Here is a 20792-nt window from a genome sequence, read left to right as displayed (position 1 = left end):
TCCCTAACCCTAAACCTAACCCTAACCCTAACACTAACCCCTCCCAACCCCCATTATGTGTCATCATCCGCTTATCAGTGAGATCATTCTTCCTTTGGTTTTTTGAGATTAGCTTATCTCAGTTAGCATGATATTCTCACATCACTGCAACCTCTGTGTAGGACCCATCCTGATCTAGGCCAGGATGGTTTCATTGACTTCATTACTTCTGCCAAGACCCTTTTCCCAATTAGGTCCACATTCATGTGTTCTGGGAATAGGGACATGGAGATACCATTTCTGGAAGTCATTATTCAGCCCACTGTGGAAGAGCATAAGGCCATTTCTCAGCTGAAAGTGAGAGGAATAACCGCTGTTAGACTGAGACATCTTCCCATGGACCCACAGGCCTGCCTTAGATAGGGGAAGATGAGCCAGCGCTGTGGCTGTATTGCCCATTGGTGACAGATGGCTTCTGTGTCTGTCATTTAAGCCCCCACGTCCTGAAGTAGGAATCCACTCGGCACATTGTTTTTGGATCTTGAATTTGCTTGGTTGGTTCCAGTGTCTGCAGGGTTAGAGGCTGTGTGAGAGGCGCTGAGAGCAGTGGAGATGGAACGCAGTCCTGTTCACAGCTGCCTCTGCTCGTGCAGCGCATCTGTTCAGAGTGCTCTGTTCATCCTGTTATCAAGCAGTGTAGGCTTACACGGGTGGTTTAGACATATTCACGGTGAGATTTGTACTTCAGACTGATGAATAGAGAACGTGGTTATGTTAGTAACACTATATTATTTAAAAATAAAGGGCCTGGATTATAAATAAATTTCATTTTCTATCAAAAGACACAATCATTGTCAATAATGTGGAAATGTATAAAGTAAAAAAGCAAAATAGGCTGCCTCAGTTCTGGTGTGCTGTGGAAAGGCCTCAGATAGGCAGGAGGCCGGCTGGGCCTCTGGTATTGCTGCACATGCCTAAGGCTGCCATGCTCTGGGAAGACCGGAGCTTGCCCAGCCTGGCCCTGGACTCCTTAATGGATAGTTTGGAGCCGTTTATGGCCACTATCACTTCTGTATGAGAGATGTATTTAAAAATACTGTTCCCTACTCTTTCTTTGTTCTTTGTAAGTAGTAGTATTTGTAGGAGTGATTTTCACCAAAATCCTAGGCAGAATAATTTTAGAATTAAAATAATGTGGCTTTACTATGTTGAAAGACTGTGGGAGGCAGATGTTTTATGTCTTCAAATTATAAGAAGAATGGGGTTGCTTTCATCTCAAAGATTCAGCCGTGTTTGGTGCCCATGCTGATGCCCATCTACCCTCACACTAACATTGCTTCTGCGTTGGTGACAGCTGGTTGGGGGTGGGCCTGATGCCTGTTGCTTATTTCCCCTGGACACTGCTACAGCGCCTGCTCCAGTGTAGAGCAGCTGGCAAAGGGTGGATTTCAGCAGTTTCTTTCTAGGCCTTTCCGTTGCAGAGTGCACTTTTCTTTTGGTGGTGCTGGGGGTTGTGCCCAGGGCCTCTCCCTTGCTAGGCGAGAGCTCTACTGCAGCCACAACCTAGCTCCCGCAGGGCGCACTCTAGCGTGGGGTCTCAGGGAGTGTGGGCTGAGTGGCAGTGAGGTGTGTGGGAGCAGGGGCTCCTCACTGCCCGCACACTGGGAGTGAGGCCCTCGGGCTGTCCAGAGCAGCCTGGCCTGTCAAAGGTGCTCTCACAGGAGCGTCCGTTCTCTCCACCCAGGCTTCATGTCAGGAGTGTGACATGACCTGTGCTGCTGCTGTGCTTTCGATATCCTGCGATTGCCTCCAGCACAGGTGACCTTCCACCCACCTGCATTGAGGGCCACAGTCAGCCCAAACAGCTCCACTGCTTTTTCTTCCTGGCCCGCTCCTCCTTTCCCATGTGACTACTTTGGGTGCTTCATGCCTTCAGTCACAGCAGACTAGGAGAAGGAAGAGATGAGACCATGTTCTTCACATTCTTTGCTATTTTCAGTGCTGACTTACTACTGCTACTGGGGCCTTGCCACCTACAGCACCTCAGCTCCAGTTTGGGGCTCTCTGTTGCTGGTGGCTCCTAGCAGGATGGCAGGTGGGGAGTGGGGTCCTCCTGCCCGTCTGTGTCCATCCTTCTGGGTGTGGAGCCACGCAAGGTACTAACTACTGAGTTGGCCTCAGACGTGCGGTGCTTCTTGTGCTGGCCACCAGGTGGCAGGCTTGCCATCCCAAAATTCTGTAGGAAGGTTGTGAGTGGATTCGCATCAGGGCAGCTGGCATGATGTGGGCACACGAGGCTTGTGTTTGTAAGGCCTGTTGGATGTTAGGTGCAATCTGTTTTCATTGTTAGAAGGATTTGCTAGCTTTGTTTATGAACTTACTGATTAATGCAGTGGTACGTTAAGGACCCCATAAGTCGTTTATTGTATGGGTCTACTCAAAACTGAGAATTGCAACTGCACATGGAAGTGAAACCATGAGAAAGGAGTCACATTTCTGGTACAGAAGACTGAACTTGTAACTCACATGCTTCTGGAGGATGACTGAGAAGCTAGTCCCAGTGTAGGAGAGGTCTGCTGAGATGCTGGTGTTCTTGGATAGCTGTTTGGGGGGGTCTTAGAACTGTGTTCTTCTAGTTCAGGATATCCTTCCTGAAGTTTCTCTTTTTCACTTCCAGTCTTTCCTGTACTCCATAAACCAGACGATATGCTTACGGTTGGATAGCATTGAGGCCAAGCTGCAAGCTCTGGAAGCTACTTGCAAATCGTTGGAGGAGAAGCTGGACCTGGTCACCAACAAACAGCATAGCCCTATCCAGGTCCCCATGGTGGCAGGCTCTCCACTTGGTGCCACCCAGACCTGCAACAAAGTGCGATGGTAAGGACAGAGGGGCTTCAGCCCACTGTGGGGAAGCGCTCAGTTCTTGCCCAGGCTCCCACTGCTCCTTCATGTGGCGTAGACACTGGGTGTCTGACTCTGGTTCCTGGCCACTGATTTCACATAGGCCACAACCAAATACAGTCTCCCTGCTGAAACTCCTTTTTGACATGAAGCTGATGCATCTTTTCTGTGCATCTAACCACCAAATCTTTGCAGATATACATTTGCTTTTTTCTATTTCTATCTGACAGGTCTTTTAGACATTTTTTCTTCAGAGTTTGTGTTTATAAATTTTAGTTGGGTATATCAAACTCTTCATTCAAGTCTGTGGCTTTTGTTGTGCCTGTTAGAAGATGTTTAGAAGCATCTTAGAGACCTGCGAAGCAGTTTGTGCATTGTTTGAAGTGAAGCTTTGTGGGTAACTTGATTGGATTAGAAAGATGCTTGGGTTCTGCAGGCCCAGGTGGTATGCCAGGAGGTGAGCCAAGACTCAGGCTTGGGGCAGCAGTGACCATGAGTCCTGTCGGCATTGCTGCCCTTTCTCACGGCTGGCTAAGAAGAAGTTGTGTCTGTGACAGTGACAAGCCGTGTCTTTGGACTTGGAGAGGGCTTGAAATCTTCCTACTGAGGGCTGTTCTCTTGAGTCCCTGGAGGGACAGCAGCCCCTGCCCTGTGCTGATGGGTGGCAGTGGGAGCCAGACAGGCCTGAAGGAGCTGTAGAGGCCTTGCTGACATTATGTCCAGTTCTGCTGTATCACCCTGCCCATGTGTGCTGGTGGCCAGAGCAAACCAGGTGCTCTGTGGACTTTAGGGGGAGTATAGGAAGGAAGAGGAGGGTTGCTCAGGAAGGTCAGGACTTCACCTGTCTTGGTTTGTTTGAGGAAGCTCCGAGGAGCCTGCACATTCCTGTGTATGGCTCAGTACATATGGTACTGAGTATGTTTGCTGTATGACCTGGTGGTCCTGATCTGCAACTGGCAGTGGAGGGATCTGGGTGCCGCAGTTCCCAGCTGTGAGGTGAGCATCATTGCTGGAGTTACTCTGAGCTGGGCGTCGTCGAGCTCGCCTGCATTTTCTCCTCACTGATGCTGCTGGCACGTGCTGTCTGTGCAAATTCCTTTCGCAAACCTGATGATCCAGTACCTTTTTTAAGTACAGTTATTGGAACACCCCCTTACTCTAATGAGTAATGTGTGGGAAGTAAGATTTATAATTAAATTAATAGACTGTCCCAAATGTAATGTGAAGGAGAAATAAAAGGACAGTAGTGTGTCATAAAGTAACATTTCAGTGTCCAGATGGTCAGCCGTGACTAAACCCCATGTGCTGCTTTGTGTGTTCACTTGGTGCAGACTGGCCCAGTGGCTATGCTGGCATTGTGGATACCAGCTGGTAGGGAATATTGCAGAATGGTGAACATGAAGTTTCAAATAAAGCAAAGTGTGATTTTTTTCGAGACTTATATAACAGTTGAGTTCCTGGAAGGTTCAAGTTATATTAAAACCTTGTAAAATGTTTTGTGTTGAATAGACCAAGACCCTGGGTTCAGAGAGTCAGAAGTACGCGCTTTGCTCACGTGAGGCTTGGGAAGGCTTTCTCTGGGGCCGCGCTGCCCCTGTGGTGGAGTGTGTTTCAGCCTCCTCTGCTCTTGCCCAGGAAGTCATGGTAGTATCTCTCCCCGTGGCTGCCACAGCTGCCTGCGTTTTGTCACCTCCATTGACATCGTTGCTCTAGGGTGAAACAGAAGGGGGACAGCAGCCCTGCTGCCCTAAGAGCCCCAGGGCTCTTAGGATGGCTGCCCCAGGCTTCTGTTGCTTCTGTTCTTATGTCCGGAGTAGGTTGTCCTCATGAGCTGGGGAGAGTGGTGTCAAAGATCTTTCACTTGAATCCCACGATCAGCGCATGGTGGTGGTCTGGTCAGAGCCAGGGAGGGAGTCAGCCGTGTGCAAGGAGGAGCTCAGAGACGGAGGAGCGCCAGCTGTGTTGCAGCCTCGAGCACCTTGTTTTGGAATTGCATCTTACAGGGCAAGGCGTGCAGGCCCCTGGATGTTGCTGTCACTTGTGCTGATGCTCAGCCAAGCCATGCAGTTGCTTCCTGATCTGAAAGCAAAGATGAGAAGTGACAGCAGGGTCCTGCAGGTGTGGTGGTGGCCAGGCCCATGCTTGCTGAGACTTTAGGAGATGTGGGAACTCCACCCCGGGACATAGTGAAAGTCACTCACGTGCAGACATGTCAGTGAGTGGAAATTATGTCCAAGACATGGGCAGCAGTGTGTGGAAAAGTCTCCCCAAACAGCTAAAAGTTGGTTGGCCTCTGAGTAATAAGATACTTCTATGAGTTGGTTATTTTTGGGCCTCAGATATTTAAAGTGAAAGAAGTATATAAATCAGCTTGTCTTGTATCTAAGTCAAATCCTTTTAATATCGAAGATTCCTTGGGCCCACCCTTGTTTGTGGTGAATGACTTGCTGAGCACTGGGAGTGTAATCCCATGGGACAAGGGAGGTGCTGTGGTGGGGGTCTTTGAGGTGTAAGGAGACCTCTGGAGCTGCTGTCCCTGGGCCACTCACCGTCATCTGCAGAGGCTTTACGTGGCCAGACCTTGTAGCAGGACCACGCACCACAGAGCCGTCTGCACACACAGGTCCACTCTGCCTGTTGATAACTTCTAGTTAAAACTGGCCTCGACCAGTCTGCTGTCAACAGAGTTGTTTACTTATTCTTTTCCCTTCTTGGAATGCAGAGGTGGTGGAGTACTGCCAGCCTTGGCTGGCATTTTGGATTCAGATTTTCAGATTCTACACCTGGATGGAATTCTTCAAATAATTTCAAGAAAAAAAGAAAAGGCCAGTTTTCTTTGAAGCTAGAGCTTAATCATTGTAATATACTTGTTTGTGAGGTTGGTCGGAATTTCATCCAGCAGTGGTGCTGTACTTGAGGATAAGGAAAATGGTCTTGAAGTCTTTTAAGTGGGTGTTTGTTTTCCCTGTTTGTTTATTTCTGTGAATGCATAGATTTTATGTCAGGTGTGCCATAAATTCACACTTTGTGTGATTGCCATCTACGGGCAGTGACTTGAAGTCGTAATGCTGAAGCTGCTTGGAGGAGGGTGGGCAGAGGTGGAGAGCGGTGGATGCGGAGGTGCGGTGTTGGAAGCACAGCTTGGCTAGGCCCAGCCGTCAGCGCGGGCTTGCGAGTGTCTTAGCGAGGCCTGGCGTTGTGTTACTGGCTTGAAGGCTTCACATGCATAGACCGGCACTTTCATACAGATGTCAAAATCATTTTCCTGCACTCTGTAAAGCTAGACACAGGTGTTTGAAGAAAGACCATTGAGGAGGTCACAGCTGAGCATGGGTGTTAGAGGGAGGTGGGCGCAGGCCAGGGCTGCGGCAGCGGCGCACAGCTGGGGTGAGAGGGCACACTGGGCCTGTCGCACCTCCTGGAGCTGGGTGGCTTGCACTGTAGAGGCCAGCTCAGGCCCAGGTGTTCCCTCCCTCCCGTCTGTCTTGCTGTGTCCCCAGCTGATCCCGACCCAGTGCTCCTCCTGCCTCAGCCCTCCAAGTGCTGTCGCTGTGGACACTGCCAGGTCATCCCACTCAACCCAGGTGTTTCTGCTGGGTGTGTTTTATTAACTGAGCATAATGACTAAAAAAAGTTTGCGTTCCTTATTTTTAAAAATCAAAAAAAATCTTGTATTTCTACAAGGTAAAAACATTTATAATAAGAGATTTCTGCACAGTATTAGTTCTCAGAGTTTAAATAAAAGTGATTTAAAGTTTCTCTTTCGGAGAGACTTGTCACATGAGATTTATGGAAGGGGAATTGTTTTCTTTCTTCTCCTCAAAACTGACCATTGATCCAGAGAGACCTGAAGTATGTGATCAGGAATGATTTAAACTCCCTCCGACATGCTGGTTGTGGGTTCTGTTTTATTTCCAGAGGATCTTCTGTTTTACATGTTGATGGGTGCTGGTGGAAAGCTTTTCTGTTTTTTTTTTTTTTTTTTTTTTGTAGCCCTGTCGGCTTCTTGGTAGAGCTCAGCTCGTGCTGAGGCGTCTGTTATGGCTGTTGAGCATTTGAGGGTCTTGCTCATGGAAACTGTGTGTTCCCATGGTGGGGTCATCAACATTCTTGGTCCACAGTCTAGCATTTCATTGTCTAGTTTTAGAATGTGGCAAACTCAAGGCAGGGCTGTGCAAAATGTGGAGAAATGTTTGATCTTGGCCATGACAGATTGGTTTAAATCTTATCTAATTTTGAGTTTTGAAGGTTTCCATCTGGTTTTGTGATTCCTCTTCCTGAACTGCACTGCCTTGAACAGCTGCACACATTTAGTGACCCGATTGTCATATCCTATGCATGTTAGGGCTGAGTGCTAGCCAGAGGATACACGAGATTCACACACATGCAGCCTAGCGGATCACTGACGTGGTCAGGTGGCAGAGATAGTCTGGCAGCCAAAGCTGGTGGTACACACATGGGTAGACATTTTGACAGAGTGTGTGCATTCCCATAATTTGGAGAACTTGTCTAGTGTCAGCATCTTGCACGACTCATCGATTGGGATCGGGTTGACTCTTGATTGCTTCGGGAAAAAGCGCCGTCCTGAGAGTTGGGACTTCTGACTCATGAATATGGCATATCTCTCCATTTATGCAGCCATTGATTTCTTTCAGCATTGTTTTATGATTTTCAGAATACAGCCAGCACACGTCGTCAAATTTGTCTCTAGATACTTCATACATGTAGGTTCGATGTTTTAGTTTTCAATCTCTAGTTGTTCATAAATTCATATATATGTATATTTTTAGCTTTTGCCGGGGTGCCTTATGTGTGCTGGGCGGGTGCTCTACCACTGAGCCACACTCTAGCTCCTAAATTCACTTACTCTAGTGGCTTTTCTGTAGGATTTTTAAAAATGTGCATGACTGTCGTATTATTCTTCCTCTCAGATTTCTGGGCCTTTTCTTTACTGCTTAGACTGGTCTTCACATCGTGTTCTCTGTCTCCTCATTCCCGATTCTTGAGTAAAAGCCTCCAGCCTTCCGCATCCTGCGTTATGTTAGCTGCACGTTTTCCCGGAGCTCTTTCCCTCCTTCTCCTCGTTTTGTGAAGCTCTTGTGTGACCAGGCATTGGGTTTCCCCATGCCAAGCGTTTCTACCAGAGTGAGCTGGCCAGGGTGGACTCGCATGCTGGTTCACAGACGAGGCCAGCCTTGCACATCCCAGGTGAACCTGACCTGAGCACAGTGCATTGCTCCTTTTGTGTACTATGAGTTCGACTTGCTCATTTTTAGTGGGAGCTTTTTTCACCCATGTTCTTGGGCACATTAGTCTGTGATTGTCTCTTTGATGTTATGTTACTATATGTTGTTATGATAATGCTGATCTCAAAGGTGAGATGGGAAGTTGCTCCTCATTGTGCTTCTGTAGGATCAACTTTGTTTCTTTCTTAAAAAATTGATAGAGTTTGTCAGTGAAGCCTTCTGGGCCCTCAGCTTTAAATCATGAATTCAGTTACTTTTATAAATATAGGACTTTAAAAAATATGGAACTTCTTAAGTTAGTGTTGTATGATTTTCATTTTCATCTAAATGCTAGAATTAATTAGCTTACTCTTTGCCAGGTGTTTCCACGGTGTCTGAAACGTGTGTAGGTGCACCCAGCATTTAGATACATGTCTCTGTAGGCTCTTCTGGGCTGTGGTCGCTTCTCAGGCTGCCCTTGGTTTTTGAGAAATACTGATTAGGTGCTTTGCAGATGTCAGTCCTCATTATTTGATGGTGAATGTGGGTGTTGGGAGGACCACTCCAGAGGTGAAGCGCCCTTCCCACATCCTATCAAGGTCCACACTGTCAGCAGGACGCGTCCTGGTGAAGGGCGTTTGCCAGACTCACCTGTGGAGTGCAGTGCCTCTCTCCTGCCTGCCCTGCTCTCTGGAGGAGGCTGCTGTGCCAGCCTCCACTTCAGGAGTGGGCACTCTTCTCACGCCCAGGGCGGGGCCTGTCTTCACACACGGGTCATTGTTCTATGTGAGGCATTCGTCTCGTCTTGCCCTTTTATTTGTCTAGTTGCTTATTTACATCAGCAGAGACTCGTGGGTATTTAAAGTGGTAGAGTCCAGTATGACTTCGTGTCTTCACTCTGTTGTCCAGCTCTGGCTATTGGGCTCGCTTGGTTGACTCTGGTGCCCCGTGGCCTGTCCCCACCATGGTAGGCTTCTTGGTTTTGAGCACTTCCTTCCTTTCAGGGTGCTTCTAGGTGCTTCCCAGGCTCATCTTGTGCATTTCCCACCCTGGGTGAGAATTGGGCATTTTCCTTATAGCCTTATAGTGGAAAATGGTCACAGAGACCCCGCTCTTGGATAGGGTGTCTGGAGAGTCAGAGGGTCCTGGTGCAGGTCCATGGCCCGTGGTGTTACAGCCAAGTCTTCTCTTATGTGCGGTCGGAGTGCTGGCGTCCACCTGAGAGTCAGTTTCCTGCTCTTGTTTGCTTTCTTAGTTGTTCCTTCAGTCTGCCACCCACCAACCTGCTGTCCTGACTTGGGACTCTTGGTTTGGGATTCAGTGTTCTGTTTGTGCAGTTTGGCTTCTGAGGGGCCAGATCTCGAGTCTTCCACAGCTGCCTGGCTCCAGAAGCGCCTTTCCTCCTGCAGCTAGTTTTTGAGGTTGGTTGCATCTAGCTCTTCCCATTTTTGTGGAGCAGTTGGCTATTGGTTGGTTTTATGCAGTGTTTTGCTTATCTCCTTGTGTATTGGAAATGAATTTTTAATGCTGACTTACCCCTGAGTATTTGTTTATTTTTGGATCCTAGCTTTTATGAATTTTTAATCTTTAACCAGTGAACAATAGCAATAAACTTTTTAGAACAAGTTTTTGCCCCAACTTGGTTAATTGGATGCTTTTTGTGTTGACTGGTGGCAGGAGCCGATAGGCTGTGGGCTGGCACGGGGCCGTGCCTCTGGCTGTGCCCTTATAGGCTGGGTGGATGTGGCCTTCGAGGCATAGCTGCCCATGGAATCTCCATGCCTGGGGCCTTTCTGGAGCTGGCGTGCCTCTCTGTTTACAGTCCAGTGTGAGTGCTGCCTTTGCAGGTAAGGGGCCAGGAAATGTAGTCTGGCTGCACAGTACTCTGGACAGTGCTGCCTGTGGAAGGGCAAGCAGGGACTTGTGGTGGCCCCACCCTGCCTGCCGCACGGGGCTGGAGGACTTTGGGGTGTCTCATTTCATTGTTTTTCTGCAGTCCCTCCATTTCCCCTCCTCTTGTTGAAACTAAGACTGGCAAACAATTCCTGTTTTGCAAGCACTCACAGAGCATGATCTTATTTACTGTGACCCAGTTCCATTTCTGGTACTGGGGATTGAACCCAGGGGTGCTCTATCACTAAGCTACATTCCCAGCGCTTTCAATTTTGAGACAGTTGCAGAGGTTGGCCTTGAACTTAGGATCCCCCTGCATCAGCCTCCTGAGTAGTTGGGATGAAGTGTGTGCATGCTGGTTCCAGGTTCTCGTACATTGTGCAGGAATATAAACCGAAAAGGCATTAGGGAATATGTACTGTCTGGAATTTTAAAAGAAAATGTCAACTTGTCTTATAAGTAGAAAGCTGAAAAACCATTTGAATTCTTGGGTGTTAGCTTGCTTTTGAGATTATTTCCTTTGAGATAATTCACAAAACATAGAAAACTAATATAATACAGAATTTCCAAACTTAACTTGATGCGTGGTTAACATGAGTTGCAAAAGGGCTGCTGACCAGCAGTAGCACTGTGTGACTAGTGAGGACTGGAGACGGCGTGCCTCTCTGTTTGTAGCCCAGAAGTGAGTGCTGGTCACAGAGCTGCCTTTGCAGGTAAGGGGGCCAGGAAGTGTAGTCTGGCCTTCACATGTTTGCTCAGAATTCAGATTACCTCCTACAGAAGACAGTGGGCCACTATGTGGACAGAGTGCCAGATGGCTTGGCTCCTGCAGGTGGGACAGGACAGTGTTGGTCTGTGGCCGTGCGACTTTCAGTCTAAGGGAAGCCCTGAACGAGGGCACACGAGATTGGGTTTGTGTGGACCTCCTGGAGTGGAGCCCCCGTGTCCTGGTCTGCATGGGACCATGGCATGTATGGTTTTCCAAGCTTTCCAGTTCAAAACAACTGATTTTTAGTTGTCTTTTGTACTAAAATGTGGCAAACACAAATTTGTGAAAAGTAGTTTAAGTCCTACATTTTTCAAGGAGAGGGCATTTTTGTGGCTTTTTTTTGCATGTGCTGAACAAAGCCTGCCAGTGTACATTCAGATGGTGTTTTTTTTTTCTGTGTGGATGATGAGTGGAGGGAGAGAGGAGTTGATTTTCCACAATAGCAGACCTGGGCCTGCTCTGGCTGGCCACAATGTCCTGTGCTTTGGGCTCACGGACCGGCTGTACGAGGAGTGGACCCAGAGGAGCTTACCTCCGACACGTGCGCCTGGAATTTGTGGAGTGAGCGTGCTTCCACTGTGCCCTGGTGTTCCCAAGGCCTTGGACTGTCTTTGAACAAAGCAGATGCAGACCCCCTGCACAGGGAGGCCCACAGCAGACCCACGCCTTATAATAGACCAGCCACTCAGTTAGAGGAGAAGCCGCAGGCCCAGAGGGAGCCCGGCCTCGTGCGCATGTGCATAGTGTCGCTGTTTAAAAAAAGCAGCCTGTAAAAATAAAAATAAAATAAAAGGAAGTTAATACTAAAAGAAAATAAGCGTTAAAGAGTCTAGCACCTGAAAAAAATTTTGTTTTAATTAATTAGTAATTAATTTAGCAGTACTAGGGGTGCTCTACCACTGAGCTATACCCCAGCACTTTTTATTTTTATTTTGTGGTAGTGCCTTACTAAGTTGCTGAGGCTGGCCTTGAACTTGCAATCCTCCTGCCTTAGCCTCTGGAGTCACTGGGATCACAGGTGTGCACTATTGTGTATGGCTGTTGTTTACATTTTTAAAACAGCGGTCCCTCAGAATTACCTGGGGGAATTGTAAGAGTGAAGGTCCCAGTCTCTCTTTTGGGGGATTTTGGCTTCCCTAGAAAGTTCTGATGTGTAGGAAGTAGTACTCGTATGCTTGGCTCTGTGGAATTTGTTTCAGGAAGTCAACTGTGTGTCTCACAGGAGCCCTTGGGCTCTGTCCAACCTTGCTGTGCTGCTGTGTGGTCACACAGACCTGTGCCTGGGATGGAACTACCCAGAGCCACAGGCACATACAGACATGCACATGTGCAGAAAATGGTGAAGCCCAAGCAAGGACCCTGGTCTCATCCCAGTGTTGTTCTCTGCTGTTATTACAGTGGCACAGGTGACACAGGGTGTCACCACTGGGGGATGCTGGGGAATTGTTCATAGGAGTCAATGTGCTGTTCTTCTACAGCTTTCTGTGAATCTGTGATTATTTCAAAATGTGTCAGGGCTCAACCAGAGAAGCAGAACCAATTGAATGGATGCAGGCATGTATACGAGAGAGAGAGAGAGAGAGAGAGAGAGAGAGAGAGAGAGAGAGAGAGAGAACTCTACAAGGGATTTATTTCAAGGAACTGGCTCACACAGTGTGGGCTGCTGAGCAGGTGTGGAGTCTGTGGATGGGGCCAGTGAGGCACAGCAGGTTGGAGCTGTTGGGAGGCGCAGGCTGGGGAGCACAGGCCCTCCATCTGAAAGGCCCACCCAGGATAATCTCCCCTTTGATGAACTTAGGTGGACCAATGAGAATTTTAATCCTGCAAATCCCTTTCTAGCCCAGGCAACCCAGAAAGTAGTGAGTGAAAAAGGAGGAAACACAGCTTGTCGCCAGTCTGTGACTTGGGGAGAAAGCGTGAGCAAGTTCAGAAAGTTAGACCCTCCAGGAAAGTTCATCATTTCCACCTCAGTTCTGGGAAGGGCTTCCAGTGGTGTCTGCCTGCACGAACGTGCACATCTACGTTTATTTGTGCATTTTTGCCACTTGATATTGTTGTGGTACTTTTCCCATGTCATCCCTTAGATAACTACTTCTCATGTGTATGTGGTGCTCGGGATGCAACTGAGCCTCGGGTGTACCAGGCAAGTGCTCTGCCAGAGCTGCACCCCAGCCCACCTACTTCATTCCGCTTTAATTTTTTTTTTTTTTTTGATGTTGATAGACCTTTATTTTATTGATTTATTTATATGTGGTACTGAGAGTCAAACCTAGTGCATCACACATGCTAGGCAAGTGCTCCACCATGAGCCCCAGTTCCACCACCTACTTCATTCTTGGTTCGATATGGATGTTCCATAGCTTGGCTTTTGAAAAACTAAATATTCTTTGGTACTATTCAGTGTTAAATATCAAACCCATAGGAGTCATTTTAGTGCCTTGATTGGTACATATGAGATTGTTGCAGCCTGTACCTGACTGCAGTGATCAAGTCAGTCACCTGGAGGGTGGGGGCAGCTCAGTGGCAGAGCCCTTGCCTAGCATGCACCTGGCCCTAGTTCCATCCCCACCACTGCAAAAAAACAGAAGAAAAAATTACTTGGTTCCTTTTGACACCTGACCTGTGGATAATTCATCATGGTTTGGTGGGTTACTTTAGGTGTCACCAGAAGACAAGTAGAATGATTTAAAGATAATAACACCTTTTAATGATGTGCAGTTAATTGCACTTCCATCTTGGAAAATCAGCTGTGGTCCTGCAATGGACTTGGGCCTGCTGAGGTGCTATTCTTGTACCTGACGGCAGGCAGTCCAGTCATATGGCCATGACGCCAGGCTGATTTCATGTGTGCCAATCACGGATGAGCAGTCTTTTCCCCAGGAAAGGATATCTTATTCTCTGGTATTATGACTTTGTATTTTAAGTGCCAGTTCTTTTTGCTTCCCAATTGCTCACAGCAAGGCATACTTTAGAAAATTTCCTGTGACCATAAAGTGCTAAGGATTGAAAAATTAATGATTGAAAATGCGAAGGAGCTTGTGCCTCGGGAGTCAGCTGCATGCCCTGCAGGTCTGCAAACTCTAGTGCTTCTGCCAGGGTGTTGCCAGCCAGGCGGCCTCTCGGTTACGGCCACTGTTCTTTCCTAGAATCTTCTTTCTTCAGAGCACTGTGGCCTGTGCACTCTCCAGGAGAGTCCGCAGGTGGTACGCGCTGTGTGTCTGTTGACCATCAGAGGCAGCGGCTGCCCCTGCCCCCACCGCATGCTGATGTGTGCAGCGACACTGGTGCGCGGGCAGCGGTGAGCTCTGTGCAGTGCCATCAGCTGGAATGGGTCGGAGGGCAGCTGTTTTTCACATACCGTTCGGCACCCGTGCACAAGGAGCCTCCGCCTTCGTGCAGACTGTTGCAGTACGCGCTGCTCAGCGGGCCCACAGCGTGCACCTGCGAGTGAGGAAGGTAAACTCCATCAAGAAGCCTGTCTCCAGTTATTCTTACTGGTGCATATTAAGTGACGCCTGCCTGGGGCCAGCTCCTTCCCTCCCTCCTTCCCTTCTGTAGGCGCTGGGAGCTGACTGTATTGAATGACTCTTGATTGCTGACATTGAATGTTGTTGTTTTAAGGTCTTCTTTTTCTTGTGATTCTTTTGTTCCGTAGCGTCGTCCCCCAGACTACAGTAATACTCAACAATGATCGGCAGAACGCCATTGTAGCCAAGATGGAAGACCCCTTGAGCAACAGGGCACCGGATTCCCTGGAAAATATCATTAGCAAGTCAGTAGCCACGCACCACCCCACCTTTCCCTGCTTCTGTGATGAGAATAAGTCAATGTTCCCAGCCAGGGCACAGTTGAACTTTGTGGTCCCTCTCTGGTCATGGGTGATCCTGGCAGGCACCACCTTGGTTCTGTGAAGCTGGGAGGGCCAGTGCAGTGCTCAGTGTGGGTGGTGGGGCAGGCCAAGAGACCACACCCTGATTCACAACCACACATGGGGTGAGCGGCCAGGGGACGTCTGTGCTGGAGCTGATGTGTGATGGAGGGAGATGGCAGTGTGTTTTCACAGTGGTCAGCTGGTCATTCTGTCTGTCCCTACAGTAGCATGTCAGGCAACCAGACATCTCTTCTGAGTTTGCCGAATGAGATGGGCATGTTGAGTTTCTGGCTTTTTCTTGCACCCTTTTCTTTTGAGACACGTTGAGTGGAAGCATGTGGAGTGGGAGTGGACAGAGGGCACTGGCGCCCATCTGGGTGTGGCTGGAGCCACCACAGGTGCCCTCTGCCCAGCGCCCTGAATGCACATCCCCGTGAGGGTCATTGTCACTTTTTGTTTCCATCTGTGTCTTCACGATGTTCTGTTTTGCTTTTTCTTAGTCTCTTCTGCAGATCGTTATTCCTCCAGCTTTGTCCTGGTTCCTTATTGTCTTAGTCCAGTCCTGTAGGAAGCAGCTGCAGTCTCAGGCCTGATGTGTGGGGCGGCGGGTGGGGGTGTGGGTGCCCTGAGGCCAGCCAGCCTGCTGGGCTGAGGTCAGCAGGGTTCGTCTGAGTGTGGAGGAGCCAGTTCAGCTTCAAGTCCAAGAAGCATGGAGGGTAGTTCCCTCCTCTGGGGATAGCCAGGATCTTAAACATCTTTTGACTTTGCTAACAGGGAACTAGTGCTTCCTTTCCCTCTCTGGTGCTGAGCAGGCCACCGTCAGGTGTGTTGGCAAGGCCGTTTAGAAGGCAAGCCATCCGTTGTCCTTTTGAGCGCTCTCTGCAGTTGGCCGTGTGGCCCTGCTCTGTTGGCAGGTCTTCGTTGGTGCATGCCACGGGCCCTCGTGATGGGAGTAGCTCTCAGGGGATTCCTGGAACTGGCCTTAGAAGCTCACACCATGGTTTGTCCATGGGAATAACTGGGAGTGTGATTACAGTTTTGGAGGCTGCGTCACCTCCCAGAGGTCTGACAGGAGAGATGGGCTGATCTGGAGCTCTGGGCTCCCTTCCTCTTCATTTTGTCTTTCCTTCGACACAGCCCTAAAAATGACTCTTACCCAAGTCAACCTTTCATAGCATAACCTCTGAAATAAGAAAGCAGCGTTCCAGGCCCGAGTCACAGTGAGTCATGATTCCACCTCTCTTGTGATGTAAATATTTTCTTTAAACCTTCATTTTATTTTGTACCATTTCTTTCAGCCCCAGACTATTTCTGCATTAAATTGCTATTAGTCTTCGTAGAAAAGCTGTGTGGGGAGACATTGGTCCATGCTCAGTCAGACGCTGTGGTCACCGGGAAGAGGACTGTCCAGTGAGGCAGGGCTGACCTCAGTGTGCTGCTGGAGTCTCTCACAACGCTGCTGTGCTTGCTTCCCGCCAGCGCTGTTCCTGGACGGCGGCAGAACACCATCGTGGTGAAGGTGCCGGGGCAGGATGACAGCCACAATGAGGACGGGGAGAGCGGGTCGGAGGCGAGCGACTCCGTGTCCAACTGCGGCCAGCCCGGCAGTCAGAGCGTCGGGAGCAACGTCACCCTCATCACCCTGAACTCAGAAGGTGTGTCCCCAGGGCTGCTTTTCTGCTTGGCCAGCGCGGCAATAATGACAGCCTTGTTTTTACTTTTTAGGAAAGTAATACACATTTATTGTCTTTAAGAAAAGTGAAATAATGTAGAAACGAAGAAGTTGAAGTAGCTGGAAGCTGGACATGGTGGTGCACGCCTGTAGCCCAGCCACTTGGGATAAAACAGGTCTCCCTTCCAGTGTCACATTTTTAACCACTCTCTGGTGCTTCCTGGTGGTGGCAGTCGTGTCCTGTCCTTGTTCACTGGCAGCCAGCTGGCTCACTTTCTCTGCACCTTTCTGGTCAGCTTCTAGACGCCGATGCCCCGGGGGTGCTGTTTGTTCTAGTTGTGGCACAAGCTGCCTCTCCTAACTGCCATCTGCTGGGATGACGGAGGAGCTGGTAGCTGGGTTTGTCCATCTTCCCTGAACCCCTGCTGTGGATTTCTGGAAGCCCCAAGGTGGGGAAGGCCTTTCTCTTCTGAGGTGTCTGAGATGCCCTCTTGCCTGTCCCTTGGCCTGTAGTGACAGGCCTGTGTGCCTTTGAGAGGCTTTGCACCACCTGGAGCCCTTATGTGCTCTTGGTGACTAACTTCACAGCCACCGTGACATTGTACTACAGCCTGAACAGCATGCACAAGGCCCTGGATTTGGTCCCCAGCACTGCAGCAGATCAACGCAGATTAACAACATGGAGAAGAAAGGAAGAACCCAGGCAGACTCAGTGTGTGATGCAGAGCTCAGCCTGTATTTCATTTACTAGGGAGACTTTGTGAGGTCTTCCTGCTTCCACATCTCAGGTTTTGGTTTTTCCTATGAACGGGATGTAGGTTTGCCCATACTTAACAAAAATTTTCCTGTTAGAGAAACTGAAACGCCAGAATAAACATTTTTCAGAAACTGCTTTTACCTTTAATAATTACTAGGAGTGAGATGGCAGAATAGTGCGGGGGGGAAAGGTGACCTTAAAAACAAACAAAACGAAGAAAAAAACCTTATACCACAAAGTTGACTGTGTGGAAGCATCCATTTCAGTGGTGTGATGGTTTGATCTGGAGTGTCCCCCAAGGGCACCGTTGAAGTCTTGGTCCTGGCTTGCAGCACTATTGGGAGGTGTGGAGCCTTTAAGAGGCGGGGCCTAGTGGGAGGGAGTTAGCCATGGGGTGTGCCCCTGAAAGGGTATTGGTACTGTCTTTGCTTCCCGCCAGCCCTGAGGTGAGCAGGCCTCTTTGGCCTCATGCTCCCATTCCACCTCACGCCCAAAGCCACAGGGCCAAGTGACCATGTACTGAAACCTTTGAAACCCTGAGTTTTAGCTCAGGTGCTTGTGAGGGTTACAGAGAGGTGACTGACTTTATGGTGGCTAGTGTATTCACGAGGTTGTGTAGCCATCACCTTTGTCTGTTCTAGAATGGTGGTCTTTTTCTTTTTTTTTAAATTGTGCCAGGGATTGAACTCGGGGCACTGGATCATTGAGCCACATCTCCAGCCCCTTTTTGTGTTTTACTGGAGACAGGGTCTCACTGAGTTGCTTGGTGCCTTGCTTTTGCTGAGGCTGACTTTGAACTCACGATCCTCCTGCCTCAGCCTCTAGAGCCGCTGGGATTACAGGCGTGTGCCATCGTGCCTGGCTAGAATGTTGTTATCTCTCTGAAAGAAACCCCTCCCTTGGAGCAGTCACTTCCCCTTCCACCCTCACCCTTCTAGTGCCCCTTCTATCCCAGGGGGCCTGCCTGCTGTGTGCGTTCCATGTAAATGGACTCCCTGTCCAGGTGTTGGCATGTGGCAGTGCTCTGTTCCTTTTCATAACTTGAGTAGCATTGTCTGTCATCAGCTGATGGACATTTGAGTTACTTCCACTTTGTGGCTGTTGTAAATTATGCTCCTGTGAATGCTTGTTGGAGTTACGTTATGCATGAATTGCAAGGTTAGGGCCATTGGTTCTTTGACAGCAGGTTTCAGGAGAAGAGGGTGCTACTGATTCCCTCCTCATGGAACTAGGCAGGTGCACTGCAGGAATACTGTTGCTTTCTTCCTCCATGTGGGTTCTGCACAGTTGGTCTGGTTAGCCACGTAGGCCTGGTGTTCATTTGGTATAAACCAGGCCAGTCAATGAGCAAAACATTCCTAGGAGTCTGGAAAACAAAAACTTCCCCTTCCAAATTTTTTCTGAGTGTGGTATGGTCAGCATGATAGGTTTCTGCTGGGGAAGCCACTGCCTGATGCAAAATGAAGGAAGGGAAGACTGATGTGTGGACTTGGTATTGTTCACCTCATAAGGAGAAGTGTAGGTCTTCTTTGGGTCTGAATTCAGGTTCTTTAAAGTCAAGATGCCACTCCATGTAAGACATGTGCTTTTTATTTTTATTGTTTTGGTACTGGGGATTGAACTCAGGGACTCTAGACTGCTGAGCCACATCCCCAATCCTATTTTGTATTTCATATAGAGACAGGATCTCACTGAATTGCTCAGTGCCTTGCCGTTGCTGAGTCTGGCTCTGAACTCCCAATCTTCCTGTCTCAGCTTCCTGAGCCACTGGGATTACAGGCGTGAGCCACTGGGATTACAGGCGTTTGCCACTGTGCCCAGCTATGTGTTAGGATTGGGGGAGACTGGAGACATTTTTCCAACTTAAGATTTTACTTCATTTTGAAGAAGAAGTCAGAGTTGAGAACAATTTCACTTGCTCAGGTATTACAAGAGGACACTGATGGGTCTGCTTGCCGTTTTCCTGGGGAATGGCCACGCTCTCAGCATTGTCATATTGGGAACATGTCTTGCCAAGCTGCTGTGTTTGGTACGGTGCTTTGGAGATGGAAGGATCCTCTTTAAGTGGTTGCTGTGTCTGTAAAGCCTGGAACAGCAGTCAGACCTGCAGGTCTCTTCCATCAGCTCACTGTTGAGGGCAGTGGCATCCCTGACCTTGGGTGGGATTTGTGCGTGCTGAGACACAGATTAGCTGTCCTGCCCCAGCCAGAGCAGCTGCTGGTTGGGAGCGCCAGGGCGGCGGGTTCATGTTAGACAAGCATTACGCATGTGGGGTGCTCGTGGGTGGTAGGCTTGTCTTTGCAGTTTGTTTCTGTAGTCTCTGATAAGAGCCAAAGCTCCAAATGTGCAGATTGTTCTTGTCTTCCTGTGTAAGTATTTAAGGGCCTGAAGTCTACAGAATTCTGGAATTCAAAGCAGTTGTTACTTAAGAATCACAAATGCCATTTCACATCAGATTCGGAGTCAGTTTATTACACTGCAAGGATGACATCTCCTTTTACCCTGCCTTTTTACTTGGGTAATGCCGTTTGTTGATGGTGTAAACTCCATTTGAATGAGAAAGAAGGTAACTACTAATTGTTCAGAGCACTGACCAGTAGGCTCAGTTCTGGAGTTTGTCCTCCATTGGTGGTTTGGATCCTGGTGTGCTCCTGTCACTGAGCACTGGCAATGTGGGCATACGGAGTTAGAGAAGCAAATTAACTAAAATGCACAAAGAACGGGATCTGTTAATTAAGGAAGTTAGATTTCTTAAAAAGTGTTTTAATTCCTGTGGTGGAGGCATTTAATAATTCCTGCAAAACTTGACCCTTCCTGTGTATCAAAGTTGGATGCTGACTGTAAGAGGGAATGTCTATACTTCCTTTGTGACTTCTTGTCTCGGTGGGGCCCTGAGTGCCCTGGAGCCAGCATGGCGGCCTCTGTGGCATCGTGATGTTCTGAGCAAGGGTGACCTGGCAGAGGCTGGGGAGTCTTCCTTCTTGGAGGCCATCAGTCAGGAGAGCTGACGGGCATGTTCTGCAGGACGTTTTTGGCACTGCACACTGCCAAGTCAGATTAATAACAATTTTCTGTGTTCACAAAATGTCAGCCACACATATGCAAAGGAGAAAATTTTGCCAGAAACATTCCTTGAACATTTATCTTACATATTTTTTAGCATAGACTGTTAACACATGAACACATTTTCATGGGATCATGAATTGGCCGCTGAGAAGAGTGAGACCACCGTCAGTCTGGTGACCTAAGGGAACTGAGGTACTCCAGACAAACTGGCATGAGATGTGCATGGTCTCAAGCCCAGCATGTTGCCTGTGTTCCTGCTGTGCCAGAGGCAGCAGGACAGGGAGCCTGGACATTCGTTCTGGTCATGGGCCTGTGATGTGTTCTGCTTTAGTAGGTGGGAGCTCGCCAGTGACCTCCAAGGAATGGTAGAATTTCCATTTCTAAATTGAAATCTGTAATTTGTACTTTGTGGAGTGTCAGTGGAATGGATTTCTGAAATTCTCAAATTCTAAGTCATGTAATCATCAAGTTCCAATAGGATGACTCTTGCGGTGTCCTCCAGGCCTGGGATCTTCACTCAATTCAGGGCACATGCTTCCCTCCAGTCTTTCTGGCCCTCGTTCCCATCCCAAGTACTCCTTTGATGGCCGCTGGTTCACGCCTGGAGGAAGGTCCTTTGGAAGCATCTGTGTGGCAAAGTAGGGCTCTCGCTGCAGGTG

The 20792-nt window shown here is 48.7% G+C and overlaps 1 protein-coding gene across 11 annotated transcripts in view; it reads left to right on the top strand.

Moving 5' to 3' along the window:
- The window catches only part of BANP (BTG3 associated nuclear protein), an 84844-nt gene that overhangs the window by 26636 nt on the left and 37416 nt on the right, over positions 1 to 20792 (top strand). For 7 of the 11 annotated variants that reach the window (XM_079119609.1, XM_079119608.1, XM_079119610.1 and 4 more), the window contains exons 4-6: positions 2657 to 2856; positions 14423 to 14539; positions 16118 to 16293. In XM_079119609.1, coding sequence (XP_078975735.1) covers positions 2657 to 2856; positions 14423 to 14539; positions 16118 to 16293 — 493 coding nt within the window. The remainder of the gene's footprint in view (positions 1 to 2656; positions 2857 to 14422; positions 14540 to 16117; positions 16294 to 20792) is intronic. The other 4 variants (XM_079119614.1, XM_079119613.1, XM_079119612.1 and 1 more) reach the window with 1 other exon arrangement.

Source organism: Sciurus vulgaris (assembly GCF_902686455.1).
Source record: "Sciurus vulgaris genome assembly, chromosome: 17".
Classification (NCBI taxonomy): domain Eukaryota; kingdom Metazoa; phylum Chordata; class Mammalia; order Rodentia; family Sciuridae; genus Sciurus; species Sciurus vulgaris.
The sequence above is the reverse complement of the archived record's forward strand: the minus strand, read 5'-3'. Positions and strand labels throughout refer to the sequence as shown.